A 22352-nucleotide genomic window follows, 5' to 3' on the forward strand; every position below is an offset into this window, starting at 1 on the left:
TGCTGTGTTGTGAAATGAATTCGGGTCTGAGTAGGGCCGCAAACCCTATCAGGTTGTGTACACTGGTGGAATCGGGAGCCGTCCTTGCTAGTCGGCCGGTCTCGTGGGCGAATAGTGTGGCCACACTTTCGTCGCACTGTGGAAAGTTGATGTGATTGTTGGATTGTTGAGAAAGTGGATGAGATTGTTTGTCTGGCCAGACTATGAAAATATTTTGGTGATACTCGTTGTCTTTTTCTTTTCCAATTATAAACTTCGAGTTCACTATAGTATGGATGACATAACTGTTATAAAATATTTTCGGCATGAGTCCACTGAGTATATCAAGTACTCAGCCCTGCAAATTCTTTTTAAAATTTTGCAGGTTGAGCAGTGATGTGGCGGTGGATGTTGAGTCAAGATTTAGGAATTTTCGGATGCGTCGTGTCTTCATACATGGGCGTCATCCTATGACTCTCCCTTGATACTTGTTTTTTTTTCCGCTGCCTTGTTTGAAACTATCTTCTAAATGTCTTCAGCACTATTCTATACATTTCATGCCCTTAAGTACTTTGAGACTTTAATTTGATACTTAACCTTTTTTTTAGACTAAAAATATTTTCTCTCAAAGTTAATTGTATTTTCTTTTTGAATATTGGTCTTTATCGCTTTCCATAGTCACGACTTCCCAGTTTTATTTATCCCTAGTATGGGCGGTCATGACACCGACCCCGCCCTACTCTTCCCGTTTGAACGGGAGTGTCCGGAACCCCGAGAAGATCTATCTCCAACTCCTCTAAGGAGAAAGTCTCCAACCCAGTGAACTGCGTCCCCGATAGACGTTTCCCCTCCCCTGCATCACGGGTTGCATCCACGGCTGCAGCCCCGACATCATCTGCATCCCGGGTGCCCACCCCGGCATCATCTGCATACCGCGTTGCATCCCCGGTACCCCCTGCCATCCCGGCATACTAACCCTGGCTGCCATCTCGGGCATACTACCCTCGGTTGCCATCCCGGGCATCATCTGCTGCCACGGGTACATGTTGTAGTACCTGGGCATCGGACCCTATCCACCTCGCACGGGTACCGGGGGAGTTTGAGACCCGCTCGTCACTGGAGTACCTTTGTTGGTGTTCTCCATTTCGCGTTGTTGCTCTAGTACAGAAATTAAGATAGAGAGAAAGCTCATTAAAATAAGTGGTGTGCATGAAAATGACGTGCAAAGCACGTATATATAGTGTTTCAAAAATTAAATAAATAAAAAAACCGCTAGTCGATCGCTCCCCGATCTGGAGCCTGCAATGGCGGCCAGTGGATCGGCCAACGCTCGGAAATCGGCGTGCTCTCGCCGATTTTTTCACCGAAATGGCGCTCGCCGGTTACAATGGATTGGCGAGCGGACCGGCCAGCACCGGGGATCGGCTAGCCGATCCGCTCGCCGCCATTGTGGATGCTCTAATGTAATGCCAGTCGATGATGATTAGTTACATTAATGCCAGCATCGAAATGAGATATTAGTACATAGAACGTTCAGGAGATGGTTTAATATCTTCTTCCTCGGTACCAACTAATTTGAATTACTTTTAAATATAAAATTTAAAAATAAGAAAGAGCAATAAAGTAGGAAAAATAAAAACAGACTAAAGTAGATAGTGTAATAAAAAAAGTGATTGAATATTTTATTTTTTGTTAAAATAATTGCTGTTTCTTTTACTTATATTCCATTCCTGAAGTGGTTCCTCTTTTATTTATTGCAAGCCTGAGTTTTCCATGTGGTGTATTTATGTTATCTGGATTAGTTATTTCTCCCTCTTGAATAATTTATCCTGCTTCATTGCACCAGTCAGGTTGTTTGCATATAATTACTGGAAACAAAACTTTTTTCAATATTAATAATATATTTGTTGTTTTTAGATATGGATTAAGTTGCTCTGGGCAATGGTGCTGAAGCTTCCAAATGAACCAAACCTTGATTCGTATAGGGCCTTATGTTGTGTTCATGTTGAACAAGATTTCTTCTATAACATAGTACATGTACAGGTAACTCCTTTTCTTAATTCGGTGAAAAAAAATCTTTATTTTCAACTTAGAGAAATACTTATCGGGTTCTTGCATTATGTCATTGCCCTTAATTCAGAAACACAGGAGAGCGAGAGCAGTAGTTCGTTTTAGCAACTTTGTCAGGTCTGGCAATCTGTCGAATGTAAGCTTCTCAAACATCTTCGAGATATGCTGAGTAGTATAATTGTGATTTTTATATCCCTAATTTTTTGAAGTATACAAATTTCTAGGTCATTACTTATGAAGTGTTTGTACCACTGCTCTTTAGCATGCTGTTTAATGTACCAGATGGGAAGGATGAGAATAGAAGAAGTGCATGTATTAACGCCCTGGCGTCAATATCTGGTTGCATGAAGTGGAATCAGTACTACGCCTTGCTAGTCAGATGTTTGCGATATTTGGGGCTGAAACCAGACAGGCAAAAACTTTTGTTGCGACTTATCGGCGCTATACTTGATAGATTCCATTTTCAGGAGTCATTTCTGATCCATGAATCTAAAGGTCTTGCTTCTGATGCACCCAGTCCTTACACCGTTAACATGAAGTCTTCATCATCTCTGATGAGGATCACTGATCACGGCGAACTACCTATCATACAAGAGAGTTTGCTCAAACACATTTTTCCCAAGGTTCTGTAACACCCGACTTTTCCCTATTCCTTTAAGTTATTTTTGGATTACTGTCGAAATTTTTTTTTTAGCCAACTATCGTTCCGTTTTATTTTGGAGAGTTTATGGAATTATTATTATTTTTAGAGCCTATCACGTATTTCTTTTAAGCACCCAGCCCAAATCTTTTTTCCTTCTATGAAACTACTTTTGGAGAACCCAATATTGGGCGAACCGTAGATATGTGCAAATCTTCCATTCAAATCTTTCCCCTGAGAATTAGGAGACATTCAGTAACAACTTCAACCATATATAAATATAACCACCCCCACACGTCTCCCACCTTTCAGAAACCTTGAAAAAAAAATAGAGAAAACTAAGTTGGAGAAGAAAGTTTCTGCTGCTAAGAAGGTAAATACCAAGCCTTTTCTTTTCTTTCATTTATGTACAATCATGCGTATAGAGATGTAATCCCAGAAACAAAGCAGCCTTTTTCCCAAACCCACGTCGATAATTAAGACTTCGATACCTTTTTCCTTTCGTTTCACTAAGTAGCAATTAAGAAAAATAAAGGAGACAGTTTAGTTAAAGATCATACATTTAAGTTGGGAGGTAGACCGGGACGACGGTGGTAGCGTCGCGGTGGAGTCGGCGCTGAAACTGCAGTGTATCCGGCGAAGTGAGCAACGGCGGCGGCTCGGATAGCGGGCTGGTGACAACGCCGGTAGAAAGAAATTGAGAGAGGGAGAGAGAAGCGCGATTTAGGGAGATGAGTTTAGGATTTTCGATTTTGAATTGGAGATTTAACTTCTGTTTTTTTTTGGAATTTTCATTTGGGACTTAACAAGAGAAAAGGTGAGAAGAGAATTGTGTTACGTATTAGAAGAAGGTGAGGTGTAGGAGAGAGAAAGAGTTAGAAATTGGGGAAAGAGGAGTGTGAAATTGTAGAGAAGGGACGGCATTTTATGGATGGGAGTCTAAAATTGATTCTTTTATTAATTTCTTTTTACTAATTGTTTGCCGTCTCTTTTGGGATTATATAATTTGGTGATGTGTATAAAATAGGATGTTGAGGTGTACGGGTATTTGGGAATGGAGTAAAGCATTCTTTAAATTGTTTTAGTTTGAGTCTTAGTCTTTTCTCTTTTTCTTTTATGGGATTTAGTTTTGGGCCTTGTCAAACAAAATGGGGATATATATTAATTTGGGCTAATCCTTTTAGGCCCTACTAAATAAATGGGAGAAATAAGGAGGGCTTAGATAATAATTAACTTGGATCAAATTAATTAAATCCTTCGGCCGATAATTTAATTGTGGGGAATTATTTATTCAATTCTCAGAATAATTCAAAGTACGAAATAAATATAATTGCGAAGGGAAATAGTTGTGATAATTTAGTTATGCGCTTGTATAATTTTTGGGAATTTATTCCGACATCGTGGTGGAAATACGAGGAGCCAACGGAGGAACTTTGGGCGGCCACCGAATAATCGAAAACCGAGAAACGATATAAACGATTTAAATTAGGGTGCATGCATCTTATTTATTTACTTGATTCATTGTGTTGATTTATGTGCTATTTAAATGATAAAGGTGATTCCTTGCAAGCGAGACGTGATATCAAGGGAAGGGAAATAATTTCGAATTAAGGACTTAAGCGAACGAGGTGGGCTTTCTTTTTAAATAAGGGCAGTGCCCTAAGTATTTTTTATGTGAAAATAATATGAATATTTGTCATGCCGTGTTTTGGTGTATTCTATGGAAACCTATCTAATGTGGCTTTTGCCATCAATGGATAATCGAATTCGGGTCTGTCTAGGGAGTGAGTCCATATTCAGGCTAGTGTACACCTATGGAGATCGTGAGCCGTCTTTTGGGTCGGCCGGTCTAGTGACTTGGGATGTGGCCACATTCCTTGTCATTAATGGATCAGATATGGGAGATAGCTATGGGAAAATGGTTGATCAACCGAATTTTACGATGGAAATGATTTTAGTGTCTTGGGCGATTTCTAAAGTTAAAACCCCAAGGTCACTCAATGGTGGCATGATAAATACTTTTTATAAAATGTTTTCGGCATGAGTCCACTGAGTGCATCAAGTACTCAGCCCTGCTTTTCTTTTAAAATTTGCAGGTTGAGCGTGACGGGTGCGGTTGGTGTTGAGCAAGACCGTTGAAGAAATTAAGTGTTTAAAATGTGTCATGTCATCACACGTGGCATATTTCTTCTCTCAAATGCTTCCGCTAAGTAGTTGTCTTTCTTTTGAGTTCTTGTATCGTTGAGGTAATATTCATTTTTGAGTTGTTGAATGTTGATTGTTGAGATACTCTGATTTTATTCGAGCTATTCCCATTTGTTTCGAGCTATGGTCGAGTTGCGTTGTTTTCCCCTTTCTTTCCCGCTTCTTTAATCCTCCCCTAGTCGCGATCAACCGTGTTTTCTATCCTTAGAAAATGCGGGCGTGACAGGTTCAGAAGTTGTTGGCCTCCGATTTTGACCGTATGAATGTTAACATCTGCTTGGTTGCACTGAAACTTATAAAATTGCTCCCCAGTGATATCATGTACTCTCAACTTCCAACTGTTGTTCACCGTATTTCAAACTTCCTAAAAAATCGGCTTGAAAGTGTACGTAATGAGGCTAGGTCTGCGCTGTCTGCTTGCTTGAAGGAACTAGGGTTGGAGTATTTGCAATTTATTGTCAAAGTCTTGAAGGGCATACTGAAGAGAGGCTATGAATTACACGTGCTAGGATACACACTCAATTTCTTGCTGTCTAAGTTCCTCAGGACTCCAATCTGCGGAAAGTTGGATTACTGCTTGGATGACCTCCTTACTGTTGTACAAAACGATATACTTGGGGGTGTTTCTGACGAGAAAGAAGTTGAAAAGATTGCTTCTAAAATGAAAGAGACCAGAAAGCAGAAATCTTATGAAACTCTAAAATTGATTGCCCAGAGTGTCACTTTCAAAACTCAAGCTTTGAAACTTCTTTCTCCTGTTACAGTTAATCTGCATAAGCAGCTCAACCAAAATCTTAAGTTGAAATTGGAGAACATGTTAAAACACATAGCTGCTGGTATTGAAAGTAATCCATCTGTGGAGCAGACAGAACTATTCATATTTGTGAATTGCCTCGTTAAAGATGGCATCGGTGATGAAGGTAATGGACAGGGGTATGGGCCTATTTCCTGGGCGGATTATGGAGATGCTGAGAGTATCCAACCAATCGAAAGCAACAGACTAGTGAATGTGGACAGGCAATTTTCTCATTTGATAACAGCGTTTGCTCTTGAAGTTCTGCATAACTACTTGAAGAAACTGAAGCCTAGTGCAGAGGATGGACAACTTTTATCAATGCTTGATCCTTTTGTAAGTTTATTGGGTCAATGTTTGAGCTCAAAGTATGAAAACATTATAATAGCTGCATTTAGGTGCTTTAGTCTGATGGTGCGGTTGCCTTTGCCATCACTTCAATTGCAAGCTGACAAGATAAAGAATTCTTTGTTGGTTATAGCTCAAGGATCAGTTAAGATTAACTGTCAGTTGATTGAGTCTTGTATGAAGTTGTTAACAACGCTTCTACAAAGCGAGAGAGTCACACTTTCCACTGATCAGTTGCATATGCTGATCCAATTTCCATTGTTTGTTGATTTTGCAAAAAGGCCCTCATTTGTTGCGCTTTCACTGTTGAAAGCTATCATACACCGAAAGCTGTTAGTTCCTGAAATATATGATCTTGTCCAGATTGTTGCAGAGATGATGGTACAAAGTCAAGATGAGCCCATTCGTAAAAAGTGCAGTAAAATATTGCTTCAATTTTTACTGGGTTACCAACTTTCTCAGAAGCGCTTGCAAGAACATCTTGATTTCTTACTTGCAAATTTGAGGTGAAAATACTCAACTCTAGATACTAACTTTTTTTGCCTTTGATGTTTCTCTATAATCATAATTTTTAACCAATATTTCCTACAGTTACGAGCATTCCAGTGGAAGGGAAGCTGTCCTTGAGATGCTCCATACCATTATCGTGAAATTTCCACAGAATGTTGTGGATGCACAATCACAGACACTGTTTCCGTATTTGGTCATTTCTTTGGCTAATGACGACGACACAAATGTTAGACAGATGTCTGCTGTTGCAATGAAGTTTCTCATTGGGCATGTTAGCTCACATTCTCTTCACTCAATACTTGAGTGTAGCCTGTCTTGGTACATTGAAGGAAAACAGAGCCTATTGGGTGCCGCAGCACAGGTAAATCAGTGTAATAAGTTTTTAATTACTGGAGTACATTTTTTGCATCTCTCACCTTGTACCACTAAGCATAATATTTCACTACTATCTCTACTCATTAACAACTGCACAATATTTCTTGGATAAACAGCAGTTTTCATTTTCCATGATCTTTTTATCTGTTCTGATTTTCGTGGAGTTGGGTGCTTGGGGTCAAATGCCTAAAACTACCTGGCAGTCTTTGTTCGTGTTGGACAATAAGTTAGAAGGCTATTGCTGCTCGAATTTTTAACAACCAAGGTTTACTGGAGCAAGATTTAGGTTTAAGTTCAAGTATTTGGTCTTAGGTCGTATCTGAGATGAACTATTCTCAAGTCTTAATATAGAACAGTAACAGTAGTGGTTGTGAACTGTGATGTTAAAAGTTGATGTACTTATGGTATTGTGAAGTTTATATCACAAACCAAATGAAGTAGTATTGAAGTTTATATCAGAAACTGAGATGTAATTCTTTAACTTTTTATAAAATTTGTACCGAATTTAGTTTGATACTTTAATTTTATGTTTATCATGCATAATTTAACATCCTCGTACAAGATTTCTTTATGTATGGTTTAGCTATTCTTTAACATGTGACTTGGTGCTTATGATGTTTTTCCTGGATTAAAACTTCAAACATAATCCTGAGGTTCATGAATCTGATTTTATAGCTCTTTCACAGCTTGAAGATGCCCTTCATGGTTGTCGATTTGGTACATATGATTATCTCTGAGTATACTTGGCTTTTGCTTGACAGGTTCTGGGTTTACTAGTGGAAGTTATTGGAAAGAATTTTCAAATACACCTCATTAAAGTACTTCCTGCAATCAGAACCAATCTTCAGTCAGCATACAATGCTCTTGCATCAACTCAACAAGATTTATCAGATGTTTTAGTAATTCCATTCTGGAAGGAGGCATATTATTCTCTGGTTTTGTTAGGGAAGATCCTAAGTCAATTTCATAACTTGTTCCTTGATAGCGAGCTTGAGGTACAACTCACTATTCTATCTGTCATCATACTTCAAATATTGTCCCTGTTTATATCTATTGTAGAAGATTACGGGAGTAGGTTTCTCCTAAATCTTTCAATCATTTAGCTTTATGAAAATGTTGAGTATTAACTGTATCTGTAGATGTACTTATATTGTCCCTGCTTATATCTGTTCAAAATGTTTGAAAGTTGATGTACTTATTTTGTAATACCTGTTTATATCTGTTGTAGAAGATCACGGGAGGAGGTTTTCTCCTAAATCTGTCAGTCAATTGGGCTGAATTTCTAACCGCATTCAATATGGTCTTACACAGATCTTTGTACAGCTAACTTAGCTGTTTGGTCTAATCCATCCGTACCTTATAGTCCGTCGTTCCGATCCATTTGATGCTTTCGATGTATTTTAATTTAAAGTTGACATCGTTCTTATAGATCTATAGTCTTCATATGCTAAGGTTAATCACACAGATCTATGTTTTGCTATTTTATCTTCTGATATTTGTTTCGATAACTTGTACAGGCTTTTTGGGAAACCATCTGTGAATTCCTCTTGCATCCTCATTTGTGGCTGCAAAACATATCATGCCAGATTTTGTCCTCTTACTTCACTGCAGTGGCCAATAGAGATAAGAGCAAAGTCAGAGCAGAAGCATTCTATCTCATGAAACCGAGCATACTCTTCCATGTAGCTGTTTCTTTGTGCTGTCAGCTGAAGGTGCCATTGAGTGATAATGGAACTGGAATACTTATCAAGCAAAACCTCGAGTTCTCAATTTCTGCACTCCATTCTTTCTTAAAGAATAATGAATACATGGATGTTTCTAGCTTCTGGTTAAGCCTTGACAGTGCCGAGCAAGAATGCTTCCTTAAAGCTTTTGGTATTCTTGATCCAAGAAAAGGGAAGAGAACTCTTCAATCTTTTATTTCTGAGGCTGATGCTCAACATGACAAAAATCAGCATCCATTTATTTCTTATTTTCTCCAGAGAATGGGGAAGCTTACTCTTCAGATGGAGGCCAATCAGGTTTGTTCATATAAAAACTTTGATCTCATTTGTTTGTATTAAACAATTTCGACATATCATGAATTTATGTTACTTGGAGATTTATTAATGAGCACTCTTGATGGCATAATTCTTTTGTTTCTGCAGATGAAAATCATGTTCGAGTTTTACAAGGCAATATCACCACAGCTCCTCCATTTTTTGAAGAAAACTTCACCTGCAAGCTTTGATGATGTCCGCAGTTTTGCGTATCAACTGCTGTTGCCATTGTACAGAGTCTGCGAAGGTTTCACCGGACAAGTTATTTCTGGTAACTACACCTTTTTTTTCTTTCTTTCTACCCATAAAATATTATATTGAGTAAAATTGTATTATGTGTTTTCCTGAAATAATTCAAAAGTTGAAGGGGAAACATATTCTGTTTTATTTCCAAGATTTCAGGATTCAATTATTACTATTCTTATTTGAGACCCAATTTTTGTGCATGCCAGATGATCTGAAACAACTAGCTGAAGAGGTCAGGGATGACATAAGAGGCATAATTGGAGACGATAAATTTGTTGAATTTTACGGACAAATATGCAAAAATATCAAGGCGAAGCGTGACAAAAGGAAACAAGCAATGAAGGTGATGGCTGTTGTGAATCCGATACGCAATGCCAAGAGGAAGCTCAAGATAGCTGACAAGCATCAAGCTTACAAGAAAAGGAAAATGATGACCATGAAAATGGGTAGATGGATGCATTGAGATATCCACTTTGATCTATGCTATGGCTTATGTTTTGTGTTATTTCCTTAATTTAGTTTCTTATTTTCTTCTGTAATCTCCTATTTCAAATTATGTGAACAGTTTTGTTTTATTTCCTTACTCGCTTTTTCTTATCAATTCCTTCACAAGTTAGATTATGAATTTATGACACTAAATATAAATATTTGTCGTTAGATTTAACATCAATAAAAAAATAAGTTATTTATATTTCTCTCCTTGTTCGATCGTAATGGAGAATCTTCGAATCATGGAATGCAATACAGTCCAGAAATAAAAATATAAAATATAGAAAATCATAAAACTAAAAGGAGCTATATTTTCATCATTTCTATCATTTTGAATACACTAAATTTGACAGCTATGGATTGGACTAAAGCTGAATCCCTTTAAAGGCCCAATAGTATTAATATTACACTAAAATTGGCCCATTCACTTTTCACTAAACCCTAAACCCTTTCTATCTCAAATTCCTTCTTCTTCTCAAAATTTCCGGTTAAACTCACTAATCTACCACCACTACCACCGCCCGAGCAGCGCTCGTGAATTTCTGGATTCAGTTCTCTTGTCGAAGAAATTAACCAAGTACTCTCATGCTATGGAGCAGCGGTTGGCCAATTCGTGGCGGATGACCGTCAATGAGAAGAACTTCATTCAAACAGCCCTGCTCTCTGACCTCCGAATCGACGGCCGTGGCCCTTTTGATTACCGGAATCTAACTATTCAATTCGGCATGTAAGACATCATCTTCGGTTTCACCAAATAATTTTACCAAAGTAGATTTTATTACTTGTAATTGTAGTTGGCTAAAACTATAGTATTTCTTAGTTTCATCTTGTTTATAGGAGAAAGATAGTAAGGTCAATCGTGTAATCCCTTGTCCAAACTACTTTAGTATAGAACTCACGTCTCACGCTACATCTATTTATTCTGAGTTTTACACTGGAAAGGTTCTTGTGTTTAAGTGATCTTTTATTTGTTTTCCCTGTGATAAATCACTAACTATGGAAAACTATAACTTTATATTTCCACCATTGGGAGCTTTTATCAATCTCCTTTATTCTCTTTTGAAATTAAGGATAGTGGTTGTAGTTTTTTTTTTGTAATTTTTTCATGATAAGGTTCATCGGTGCCTGGACTTTCTTAAGCAGCGAATGTGTTTTACCACTTATGGATAACTATATTTAATGTTGAAACATATAAAATCTTGGGTTGTTGTTTCTTATATATTCTCTCTGTGCTCTTCATTTATAATAAAAATTATGATCATGATTTAGAGATAATTGTGGTTGTGTGGGTTGAAATAAAATTGTCAACTTTTTGGTGTCTGAACAGTGAAGATGGCTCATCAGAAGTCCAGCTAGGCCAGACTCGCGTAATGGGGTTTGTAACATCACAACTAGTGCAACCTTACCGTGATCGCCCTAATGAAGGCACTCTTGCCATATTTACTGAGTTCTCGCCAATGGCAGATCCTTCTTTTGAAATTGGTCGTCCTGGGGAATCTGCTGTTGAGCTGGGACGGATAGTTGATCGTGGGTTAAGGTAATTTTATAAAACAGCATTTTTCATTAAATTACTTTTTCTAGGACAGCACTTTGCTTATCTACTGAAGTTGAACTTAATCATCTGGAGTTTTTCAATGAAGCATAAATGATTTTTATAGGACTAGCAGATAGTGTGAAATTTGACATCATGTTTCATGCTGAAACATGAAATGTGTTTCACAGGGAAAGCAGGGCCATTGACACTGAATCACTTTGTGTCGTTGCTGGGAAATGGGTGTGGTCTATCCGTATCGATCTTCACATTCTAGACAATGGCGGGTAAGCCGTACATCTATGCCTTAATTCAAATAGACGATCTACATGTTTCTGCTGGTCATCATAGACTATTTTATTGGCATCTCTGTTTTCCTTGAAAATAGGAATCTTGTTGATGCTGCAAATATTGCAGCCTTGGCTGCGCTCTTGACATTCAGAAGGCCAGAGTGCACACTGGGAGGGGAAGATGGTCAGGAAGTTATAATACATCCACCAGAAGTTTGTTCTCTCCCCTTCATAGATGATCTCAAAATATTTTACACCCTAAACTATTTGCAATTTTGTCCTGCTAGCACGAAACATGTTTTATTTATGGCATGCAATAAATTTGTTTTTAAGTCAATAGCTTTGTCACCTTGCCCCTCTTACTAATAAAAGGGGAGTTTTGGTGGGTGCTGAACTGTTTATTTTTCCTGGCTGGCCTGTGTAAAAAGTTAGATAATAGATATTGAACTTTAAATTTTGTTTTTGTGCTATGACAGGTCAGGGAACCATTAGCATTGATTGTACACCATCTCCCAATAGCAGTAACATTTGCATTTATTGGTAATGAGAGCAGAGTGGTAAGCCTATCATGGACATGACTTACATGACTTTTTCCCCCGAGTTCACATGTTTGTTGTCTCACATTTGATTAGTTAGATTACTGATACACTACTCCCCACATATGTTGCTAGATTATTGACCCATCACACTTTGAAGAAGCTGTTATGGGTGGAAAACTGACTGCTACTTTGAACACAAATGGTGATGTCTGTGCTATTCAAAAAGCTGGAGGAGAAGGTGTAATGCAAAGTGTTGTAATGCAATGCTTGCGGATAGCATCGGTGAAGGCTGCTGATATTACTGGCAAAATTAAAAAAGCTGTCAGTACACATGCTTCAGCTGTTGCTGGCACTGAACTAAGTTTATTCTTTTGTTTCTATCTCATAATGTATTATATAACCCGGCTTAGTGAAATATTTTGCAATTATTTATTGGTTCTGCAGGTTGAATCATATAAAACAAAAAGAGATTTGAAAAAAATCAAAAGACACCCTGATTCAGTAGATATCAGCAATATATCAAAGGACATGGAGAAGTCTAAACTGGAACTAGTGAAATGTCAAAGTGATGACATGGAAATTGAGGGCCACTCATCAAAGAAAGATGAAAGCAGTTTGAGACACAGCAAACATAAAGCCCTCATTAGTGGACCTTCTAGTTGGTAAATACTTATTCTACTGACTTCGTCAGTGAAGGAAATTGTTCTTACTATGTGTTGGCAATTGAAACATAAAATGAACATAAAAAATATCCCACATCGGTGTACACAAAGAGCTTAATCCACTATATAAGTCTCATGGGCCTCTCCTCCTATCACCAATTGGTTTTAGGATGGAACCCACAGATTTCTATCATGGTATCAGAACGGGTCACCGATTGTGGGCTAAAATTGACTGACCTAGCAGTATATCTGGGCTGAAACCGAGCTGAAAATTTGGGCCAGTGGTCCAACCGATCGGAAAAAAATTGGGCCGATTGTCCAATCGATCATAAAAAAGTCCAACCCCTCCAAGATTCACCTTGAAGGGTTTGAGGGAGGGTGTTGGCAATTGAAACATGAAATGAACATAAAAAATATCCCACATCGGTGTACACAAAGAGTTTAATTCACTATATAAGTCTCATGGGCCTCTCTTCCTATCACCAATTGGTTTTAGGATGGAACCCACAGATTTCTATCACTATGAGAAGCCTTTTTATTTTCAATTATTATTTGTATGAGTTTGTTTGTGTGTGTTTATTATATCTGAATATGTGCACATATATGTTTCACTTCACAATGAACTGGAATGTTTTTTTATCATGGAATACATCATGGTCTGAGGAGTAGTATTACTGATATGATCATGGGAATCTCCTTCATTGCTCTTTATGATAATATATGGTCCAGGCTGTACGTTTATGTACAGGATTTAGGTTAGTTGACATCTTATGTTTGTCATGCTGATTAATAATCCCAATAAATTTTACGCCAATTGGATGGATGCCTGCACGGTCTGCAAAATCGTCAAATTATTTAATATGCTGGTCTATTTATTTTTCTATTTAAGAATCTATGCATCCAAGCCTTCAAAATACATCACCATATGCTTGGTCTGAATTATTTATAGCAGACATGCTCTTGATGTAGACTATTTGTGCTTGCAGGGATCCATACTCAAAGATTGCAGATACTGATGAATTGAAAGCAAGTCTAGCTTCACGAGGTATTCTATTGGTAGTTCTGTCATCTTTGTGTTTGTTTCCGTAGAACAAATTGACCAATGATGACTTAGGCACATAATCATTCACAACCTCTCCATAGAATTTCAAGCCACAACATAAACTGTCAAAAGTTCTTAGGATGATTAATCTTTTATTAACAGTTTGTGCATTTGATGAAAGGAGTGATGAAACTCTATTATTACCTCTGAAAGTTTGATAATAAAATTATTTCAAGATCTGTCTTACATTTACTTTTTTTATTGCTATTACGTTTTAAATATTGGCAGTTGGCACTCTAGGTTTTAGACTCTAAGAAATAAGAATTTCCCTAGTACGAATTCTTGCTGGTTTGTAATTCTCTTCCTGATGCCATCTTACTCCCTCTCAGAAGGAGTTACTCTTGATCTTTTGTTCAATGAATATTTTCCATGTCATTTATGGCATATTTCTTGTTGTTCAGAAGTATGATTTTTCTTATATTTGGACACCCAAGTGCCTCGCTCTCTGAAATCGACTATATCTGATTCTTTATATTTTCGTCCCTCTGTTTTATTCCTTCAATTGTTTGTGGTTCTATATTTTCAGATTCTGGTAACTTTTATATACAGTATGTAGTTTTGGTAGTTTTATATTTTCAACTGGGCATGAGCCAACTCTTAGATGCTTCCAGTCTACTTCATTCACAAGAACCAGTCTCCATCCTTAATTGATATTCATACTACTTTCCAGCATATTTGGTTTCCGCTAGTCCTGTAGATAGAAATATAAATTATTTCATATCTTGCAGCTGTAGCAACACCAAATCTGAAGATGGATGTAATGCCACCTGAAAAGCAACAGTTGAATGTAAAGGATGAATCCCATAGAGATGCAGATCCATCACCTCCGTTATTGGTGGCAGCTGAAGCTAGAGAGGAGAAAAACAAAGCCAAGACATTATTGGACGCTGTGAAACCTAAGCATAAGAGAAAGAAGAAGAATGCATCAAATTCTAATGGAAGTTAAAACATGGGTTTCTAAAGCATTCCCTTTTGACTTGGTGGATGCAGTCTTGAGATCTTCTACCTAAGATCAAAACTTCATGTAGCATACTCCTGAAAAGGTTCTCCAATGATAATTTATGGCGCAAAGACATGCTACCCTTGGCAGCATCCAGAAAGGAAGTTGACATGGCCTAACTGCTAATGATTTGATGACGAGGTTGTCGACTTGTAATGTATCATTTGCTTTCTGGAATTGGAAATAGCAGCAACATCTCCTCTTATATCTGGTTAACATTATGGCCCTTGTAGGATTGGGCGACATAGGTAGGTTTTATGAAGAATTTGTGCTTTTTAGATCAGTTTTCATGAGCAGATATGGACTGCTGCTAGAACCGGCATGTAGTTTGGGTATTGATTTTGCTTTGTTGTACAAAATTTGAAATTGGAAAAACTTTGCTCTTCGTTATTTATGTTATGACTGAAATTTGAAATGTTGAATGAGATGGGGGATTTCAAATATTCAGAGATTCAGATTTGGGTTGTACATTTTACTTTGACAATGAAAGAAGCGTCTTTAATTTGGTGGTTATAAAGACCAAAGTTCTTCGACTCAAAATATAAACATGATCAATTAATTTAATCAATATTCTATTTATAGTAATTAAAAGAATTTGAGCACTATATATACCAATGAATTGATTTAATAAAATCTCAAACATAAAACTAAACAAACTAAACTTTCAACTAACACAAAAATAGAACTACATAATGCATCTATCATTTTCCAATCAAATGCTAGGCATGTCGATATGTAAAACAATTGATCAATGATTATTATAATTTCAACAAACTTTGTTTAACACAAATTAAAATTTACTCAAAATATAAATCACTAGCACTATATACTCTTTGAGACTTGAGTAGAGGAATGGTGAGTGCCTGAGTGGACTTATACGACAAAGATAAGTCGAAATCGACACACTTTCGTTGACTGTCGAAAAAGAAAAAATTGTGATATACTAGTAATTTTGAGTACTAGTGCTATTTATTTTAACTTGACCATGAAAATAATACATTAATGAATAAATTCTACTAATACTATATATTTCCAATGTATCATAATTCCATTTAATTCTCCCCTCGTTCCATATAAATAGATACTAGTACTATTTTCATTTTTGTCCGTTCCACAAAAATAATTCGTTATAGAGTATTTTTAATAACTTTTTTCCTTTTAACGAGATTAGCCTCATATTTTACTAATAATAACTACTTTTTTTCTTTCTATTATTATCTTATTTGATCAATTCCATAGTTTTATCTCAAAAATATAGTATTTTTTATGAGAAGTTAAATTTTTTTTTAAAGTTAATTTCTTACTCCCTACTCCCTAGTTCCTTTTCTGGAAACTGGTGTCACTGTACAAAGAAACAAGACAAGAAACTGTGTCCCATCATCTAGAATATTGTCTTATCTTGCCAACACACATCCAAAACTCTTCTTCTCTGATTTAGGCATGTCAAACTTTGCATTCATTACTGATGCAATATTTTCTGTATGAAAACAAAAACACAAAATTTTAAAAAGCAAACACAGACAAAAAAGGGAAAAAACACGGAAATAGAAGTCTTTTTCCTCAATGCCTGACCGTTTCCACGCTCAGCTCAAAGCAGATAACTTTGAAACAGTCTACAATTTGACCAAAATCCAGAAGAATATTATGTTTGCAATGACAAAAAATCAACCATAAAATGAAGTGCCAACATTTTATCCCTCTGCTCTGCCTAACTGTTTTCTTGAATAGCTTAGCAATAGCATACACATTTTTCAACAACCATATCCATAAAAGGGCACATTCACAATCTGCAAGACATGGTTATGGAAAAATTGAAATGTCAATTGAAATGTCAAAGAAGACAAAGTTGTGTGAGCAAATAAAAACCAAAAAAAAAAAAAAGTAAAGAGGAAGAGTACAAAGGCTTGAAACATTTTCAAGATTTAAGTCTTGTATTGCACTTCACATCATGATCCCTGAAGGAGAAGCTGTGCTCGAGTCTCGACTAAACCGTTATAGGTTCCTCCATCTTGGACTGGGTACAGGGAAGAAACCAGGAGGGGACAAAGGAAATCCGTAACCAGGGGAGGAAGGTGGATGAGGTCCGGGACCTAAAATTCCAGAGAACGAGAAATTGGGTGAGATCGGGGGAAAGTCGAACCCTGGAGAAAGCAACGGAAAAGGTGATCTCGGAGATAACAAGTTTACGAAGCCTGTAGGCGAAGGTAAGAGGAACTGCGAAGTTGGAGAGGGTAAAAGGGACGGAGGGCCGTTTGCCCTTGGTGAAGGAAGAGGGGGCATTGGCCCATTCATACGAGGCGATGGAAGAAGGGGTGGAGGACCATTGAACCGAGGGGATGGGAGATTCGTGGGAGGTCCATTTCCTCTCGGAGGCATGGCCGGGTTAGGAAATGCATGAGGCTGAGGTAGATTTTGTGCAGGAACTTGATGCTGCATTTGGCCTTGTGGGTAAGGGTGGGGTTGCCTGGGACCCGAATCTATGATAGAGTTTTGAAGGTATCTCATGTAGGCAGAAATGGGAGACTCGGCAGTGTTTCCCCATACATCAGGAGGAGGGGACGGTAGCAACATGTTGGGGGAACGTTGATCAAACTGGGCCGGGGGTGGAGGTCTCCCTAGGTTATTCGGGTAAGGCATGGGGCCTTGTGCAGGCATTCGCATTGGGGCCTGAGGATGAAAGGGGAGCTGAGGTCTACCGGTCGAAGCCAGAGGTGGGGGACGGACTCTCTGTAACCGGTTATTGGGGGGTTTCGGGTGGGTTTGGGGAGGCCTAGGGGGCTGGTCGCGTAATGGTGAACCGGTGAGCTGCTGAACTATGTCGCGAAAATCGTTCTTGTTGATATTGTAGACTTGGGGTTGAGGCTGCTGCCTTCCAGCAGCACTAGCAAAATTAGGCTGATGCAAGGGGCTTTTCTTGATGTTTTTCCCAATCTTGTTCACACCTAAATGATCAGTTTGCCTATTCGAAGGTGGCTGATTTGGATCCATTTTTTCAAGACGAAAAACTCCACTTTTTCCTCAGCAAAAACCTAATTACTTCTTCTTCTTCTTCAACAAAAAACCCCCCAATTTCAGTAATCAAATAATTCCAAAACCTCAAGAGTTGAATTCAAAAATCTAGATTCTTCCACCGACAAAGCAAAATCCCTAGATCTTCTTGTCAAACCTCAAACCCAAGAAGCCCTAACAAGACAGATAAATCCTGAATCGATCTGCTGAACTCCAGAACCTTGATTCTTCCACCACAGTGAAACAAAATGACAACTTTCCTTGTTCGGGCCTCAAACCCAAGGAACCCTCAAAAAAAACTCACAACTCCTCAATCTTTCCTTCAAATCCCAAGATGAAAAGGACCGGACTTTATAGAAATGGAAAACAAAAAAGGAAATGAAATTGAGACCTTGAGCTGCGGGCGAATGGAGTGGAGCACGAGCAATTTCTCGTCTGCAGCTGAAGAAGCGCCGGTGAAACCTTTTGGTTAGTCAACGCAAATGTAAGAATTGATTAAATTAAGACAGTTTTATTTAGAATTGAAGGCAGCGTTTGACAATCACCAATTTAATTCGATTCAGTTACTGTCACTGTTAATGATTAAGCAGCTGGATCCATATAATCAGCAATAGATTACAGAAATTTGAGTTTTGAAATTTCAGTTTTATAACTTGCTTAATTCAAAAGTCAAAAACATTATTCAAAATTAAAATTTGAGTTTTGAAATTTCTTAAATTAAACATTTTAACTTCTATCCAAGTTTGTATTTTTTATTCATTAATAAATTTTGCAGTTTTGTGGTATTAATGAATTTTATAAATTATAAGTATGATTCACTTGAATCAGATCTGTAACATTTAAAATTATTGTGAAATGTATGTACTTTACTTATTTGGATATACGAGTTGTGATCAATGTCGAACTATTCTTAAAAACCGAACTAGAGACCAAATTAGGGTCATTCATTTTCTTAATCTTGTGGTTATGATTAATTTACCATTATTTCATTATTTTATTTAAAAAACCTTGCTGAGGGGTATTTTAGGAAATCAATTTATTAACTCTCCTGAAATAAAATACGTGTTTCATCTCTCTCTCAAATCTTTGATCGCGGATTTCTTCGATGATCTCCATAGATCTTCATCAATCTTCTTCCTGTAATCTCCTTAAATCTTCATTTATCTCCATCGTCGGACAATTTTGCTTACTCAATTCACGATCGTTTTGCAATTTCATCAATTCACGATCTGTAATTTCATCCATTGAATAGACGGTATTCCTTTTCATCTCCGATGTAAAACCAGAATCAGATTTCGATTTCTCTTCTTCTCGGGCATCATCGTCTGATCCGGCATTAATCCCCTTTTGATAGAAGGGTTGGCGAGAGAGAGATTGTGTTTGTTTCAGCAAAGTGCATAGGTTTAAGTGAGTCTTGAGATTATCCTCAAGCACGGCGCTGGCAAAGACACCACAAACATGAATGGAAATAATCGGTTAAGAGTAGCAAAATTAGAAGATATGAGAAGAGGATTATTACTAAGAAGGATTGATTGGGCCTGGAATCCACTGTGCGTCGGATCTCTGCGTGTGGTTCCCGCAGAATTTGGAGAATTGAAATTAGGAATTCATCAGCATTACATATTCAAGTTGGGGATAAAGGTGTGGCTTGTGCGAGAGAGAGGTTATGGAGAATCGAGGAGAGGGGAATTAGCACAAAATCTCCTCTTCTTGGAGAGCCACAATTTGCAGTGTGTTGCCTCTGTCATTGTGTATTGCAGTGTGTTGCCTCTGTCATTGGGTATTGCCTATTTTTGTGATTGAATTATGCAATTCCCTTGCTGTACAAAATAGGTAGCAGTCTCCCTTGGTGATTGCTACGATGTTATTTTATTCAACTTGTATTGTTATTGGCTACGAATTTGGAGAAGAAAAAGTATAAAAATCATCGTTATTTAGATTTCTATATTACTTTATTCAACTAAACTATTATTTCATTCAATTACGTTATTACTCAGGTATCAAAGAACAAGATACAAGAGGAGAAGAACAAGAAAAAGAGGAGAAACCAATGTTGAAGCTGGTTGTTTTATTACTTCTTTCGGATATTTCTGTTCTTCATTCTCTTACTTCTGTACTTCAGTCTTGTAGTTTCTTACTTCATTTATATTTTGAATTTGAATTTGTTAAAACTTTTTGCAAGCTTAAAGAGAATAGACTGAAGTGTTTTTATAATGGGTTATTTTTTCTTTATTATAATATTTTTCTTAGTCTTACTTTGATATATTTTCCATTTGTCATTCACTTATCAATAATCAATAGATCTCAAAAATGAACTAACATCTCTGAAATGAACTAAATATGGTATTCAATGCAGTATTACAGGCTAATATTGAACAACATTTAAAGAGGAAAATCCGATGTTGAGGCTGGTTGTTCTATTTAGTTCAAGTAGTTCTGTTCCAAATTTACTTCATTCGGATAATTATGTTCTTCATTCCCTTACTTCTGTACTTCAATCATGTAGTTTTTTACTTCATTTACATTTTGAATTTGAATTTGAATTTGTTTAGACTTTTTGCAAGCTTAAAGAGAATAGACAAAATATATTGTAGGAGTAGATTATTAATCTTACTTTATATGAAGTATTTTCCATTTGTCAATAGATCTTTGAAATAAACTAAGATTTCTGAAATGAACTAAATCTGTTACCAAATGCAGTAGTATAGGCTAATAATGAACAACATTAGAAAGCATGGCACATTATTCAATGCTCATAACAGATGTATGTCGAATACAAAATTTAATCTACTAAAATGATCATTTCTTCTTTAAATATGTTGCAATAATTTTCTCAACATCAATTTCAATGTGTTTGCTTTCCTCTTTGTACAAAAGATAGGAAGGGAAATTGTGTTTTATTTACTTGCTTAATGAATACACGATTGATACATTCTTTATAGCTATAAGAGTGTATCTATATGGTAAGCCTAAATTATGGGATTCTACTCTATCTTAGGAAGTAAATTATTTACCTAATGTCACTAATTGTAGGAATGATCTTTGGCAATCTTCCATAATCTTCGGTCATAATCTTCCATGATCTCCAACACTCCCCCTCAAGTTAAGCGATGGGATTTCCAACACTTAACTTGTCTAGTGCTTCTCGAAACGACTTCGAGTTCACTGCTTTAGTTAATATGTCAGCCAATTAATCTTCGGACTTGACAAATGGCAGTTCGACGATTTTTGCCTCAATGTTCTCCTTTATAAAGTGTCGATCTACCTCCACATGTTTGGTTCTATCATGTTGAACCGGGTTCTCTGAGATGTTAATCGCAGCCTTGTTATCATAGAACAGCTTACAAGGTTGTGATGGATGAAGACCAAGTTCAGTCATGAGTCTTTTCAGCCATAATATCTCGGCGAGGCCACTCTTTATGCCTCAGAACTCTGCTTCTGCACTTGACAACGCAACCACCTTCTGTTTCTTACTTCTCCAAGTGACAAGGTTTCCTCCTACAAAAGTGAAATACTCGGCGGTTGATTTCCTATCATTGGGGTTCCCTGCCCAATCCGCATCAGTGAATCCACGTACTTCTAAGTGACCGTATTTTTCAAATAACACCCCATGGTCTGCAGTTCCTTTCAAGTATCGAACGATCCTTATGACTGCTTCCCAATGATCTTCTTGCGGTGAGTGCATAAACTGGCTGACGACACCTACAGCATATGCTATGTCTGGACGAGTGTGTGACAGGTAGATAAGTTTTCCTACCAATCTCTGATATCTCCCCCTGTCGGTGAGCTTTCCTCCTTCACGTATCTGCAATCCATGGTTTTGTACCATTGGAGTGTCGGCAGGTCTGCAATATATCATTCCCACTTTTGCGAGCAAATCAAGCACATACTTCTTTTGGTTTATGAAGATTCCTCGGTTTGATCGTAAGACTTCAATGCCCAAGAAATACTTAAGAAGACCTAGATCTTTCATCTCGAACTCCGTGAACAAGTTCTTTTTCAATTCACCTATCTCCTCTTCATCGTCCCCTGTGATAATCATGTCGTCAACGTAGATGATGAGACACGTGATCTTTCCACCCCTTTTCTTGAGAAATAATGTATGATCTGAATTACTCTGCTGGTATCCATATTTCTTCATTACTTCAGTGAACCTGCCGAACCATGCTCTCGGGGACTGTTTTAGCCCATACAGTGTTTTCTTCAGTTTACACACTTCACCAGCCCTAAACTCGTCAGCAAACCCTGGAGGAGGGACCATAAACACGGGCTTAGGTAGTTCGCCGTGTAGGAACGCGTTCGTGACATCGAACTGATGGAGAGGCCAGTCTCTGTTTGCCGCAATCGAGAATAGTACCCGTACGGTGTTGATCTTTGCTATTGGGGAGAAAGTTTCGGCATAATCGACTCCGTATGTTTGGGTATATCCCTTTGCCACTAGTCGGGCCTTATATCGATCGATCGATCCGTCTGGCCTTCTTTTGACAGTGAACACCCATCTACACCCTACTGCCTTCACTCCTTC

At 37.5% G+C, this 22352-nt stretch overlaps 3 protein-coding genes across 3 annotated transcripts; 2 read left to right on the top strand and 1 right to left on the bottom strand.

The window, feature by feature from the left end:
- The first annotated feature begins 1283 nt into the window (after nucleotides 1-1283).
- LOC121791017 (small subunit processome component 20 homolog) lies at nucleotides 1284-9743 on the top strand. Its single transcript, XM_042189084.1, has 10 exons — nucleotides 1284-1289; nucleotides 1897-2022; nucleotides 2120-2185; nucleotides 2274-2672; nucleotides 5121-6541; nucleotides 6627-6906; nucleotides 7682-7915; nucleotides 8438-8941; nucleotides 9068-9230; nucleotides 9412-9743. The coding sequence occupies exons 1-10, from the start codon at nucleotides 1284-1286 to the stop codon at nucleotides 9666-9668; spliced, it is 3456 nt and encodes a 1151-aa protein (XP_042045018.1). The 3' UTR covers nucleotides 9669-9743.
- Nucleotides 9744-10134: 391 nt separating this feature from the next.
- LOC121791023 (exosome complex component RRP45A-like) lies at nucleotides 10135-15240 on the top strand. The gene is made up of 9 exons (XM_042189086.1): nucleotides 10135-10421; nucleotides 11022-11231; nucleotides 11417-11512; nucleotides 11614-11728; nucleotides 11992-12072; nucleotides 12187-12375; nucleotides 12499-12716; nucleotides 13703-13761; nucleotides 14547-15240. Exons 1-9 carry the CDS (start codon nucleotides 10285-10287, stop codon nucleotides 14762-14764), a joined length of 1323 nt encoding a protein of 440 aa, XP_042045020.1. The 5' UTR covers nucleotides 10135-10284; the 3' UTR covers nucleotides 14765-15240.
- Nucleotides 15241-16363: 1123 nt separating this feature from the next.
- Nucleotides 16364-18339, bottom strand: LOC121791024 (protein HAIKU1-like). The gene has a single exon (XM_042189087.1). It carries the CDS (start codon nucleotides 17804-17806, stop codon nucleotides 16811-16813), a length of 996 nt encoding a protein of 331 aa, XP_042045021.1. The 5' UTR covers nucleotides 17807-18339; the 3' UTR covers nucleotides 16364-16810.
- Between the last annotated feature and the right edge of the window lie 4013 nt (nucleotides 18340-22352).

Source organism: Salvia splendens, unplaced genomic scaffold, assembly GCF_004379255.2.
Source record: "Salvia splendens isolate huo1 unplaced genomic scaffold, SspV2 ctg704, whole genome shotgun sequence".
Taxonomy (NCBI): Eukaryota; Viridiplantae; Streptophyta; class Magnoliopsida; order Lamiales; family Lamiaceae; genus Salvia; species Salvia splendens.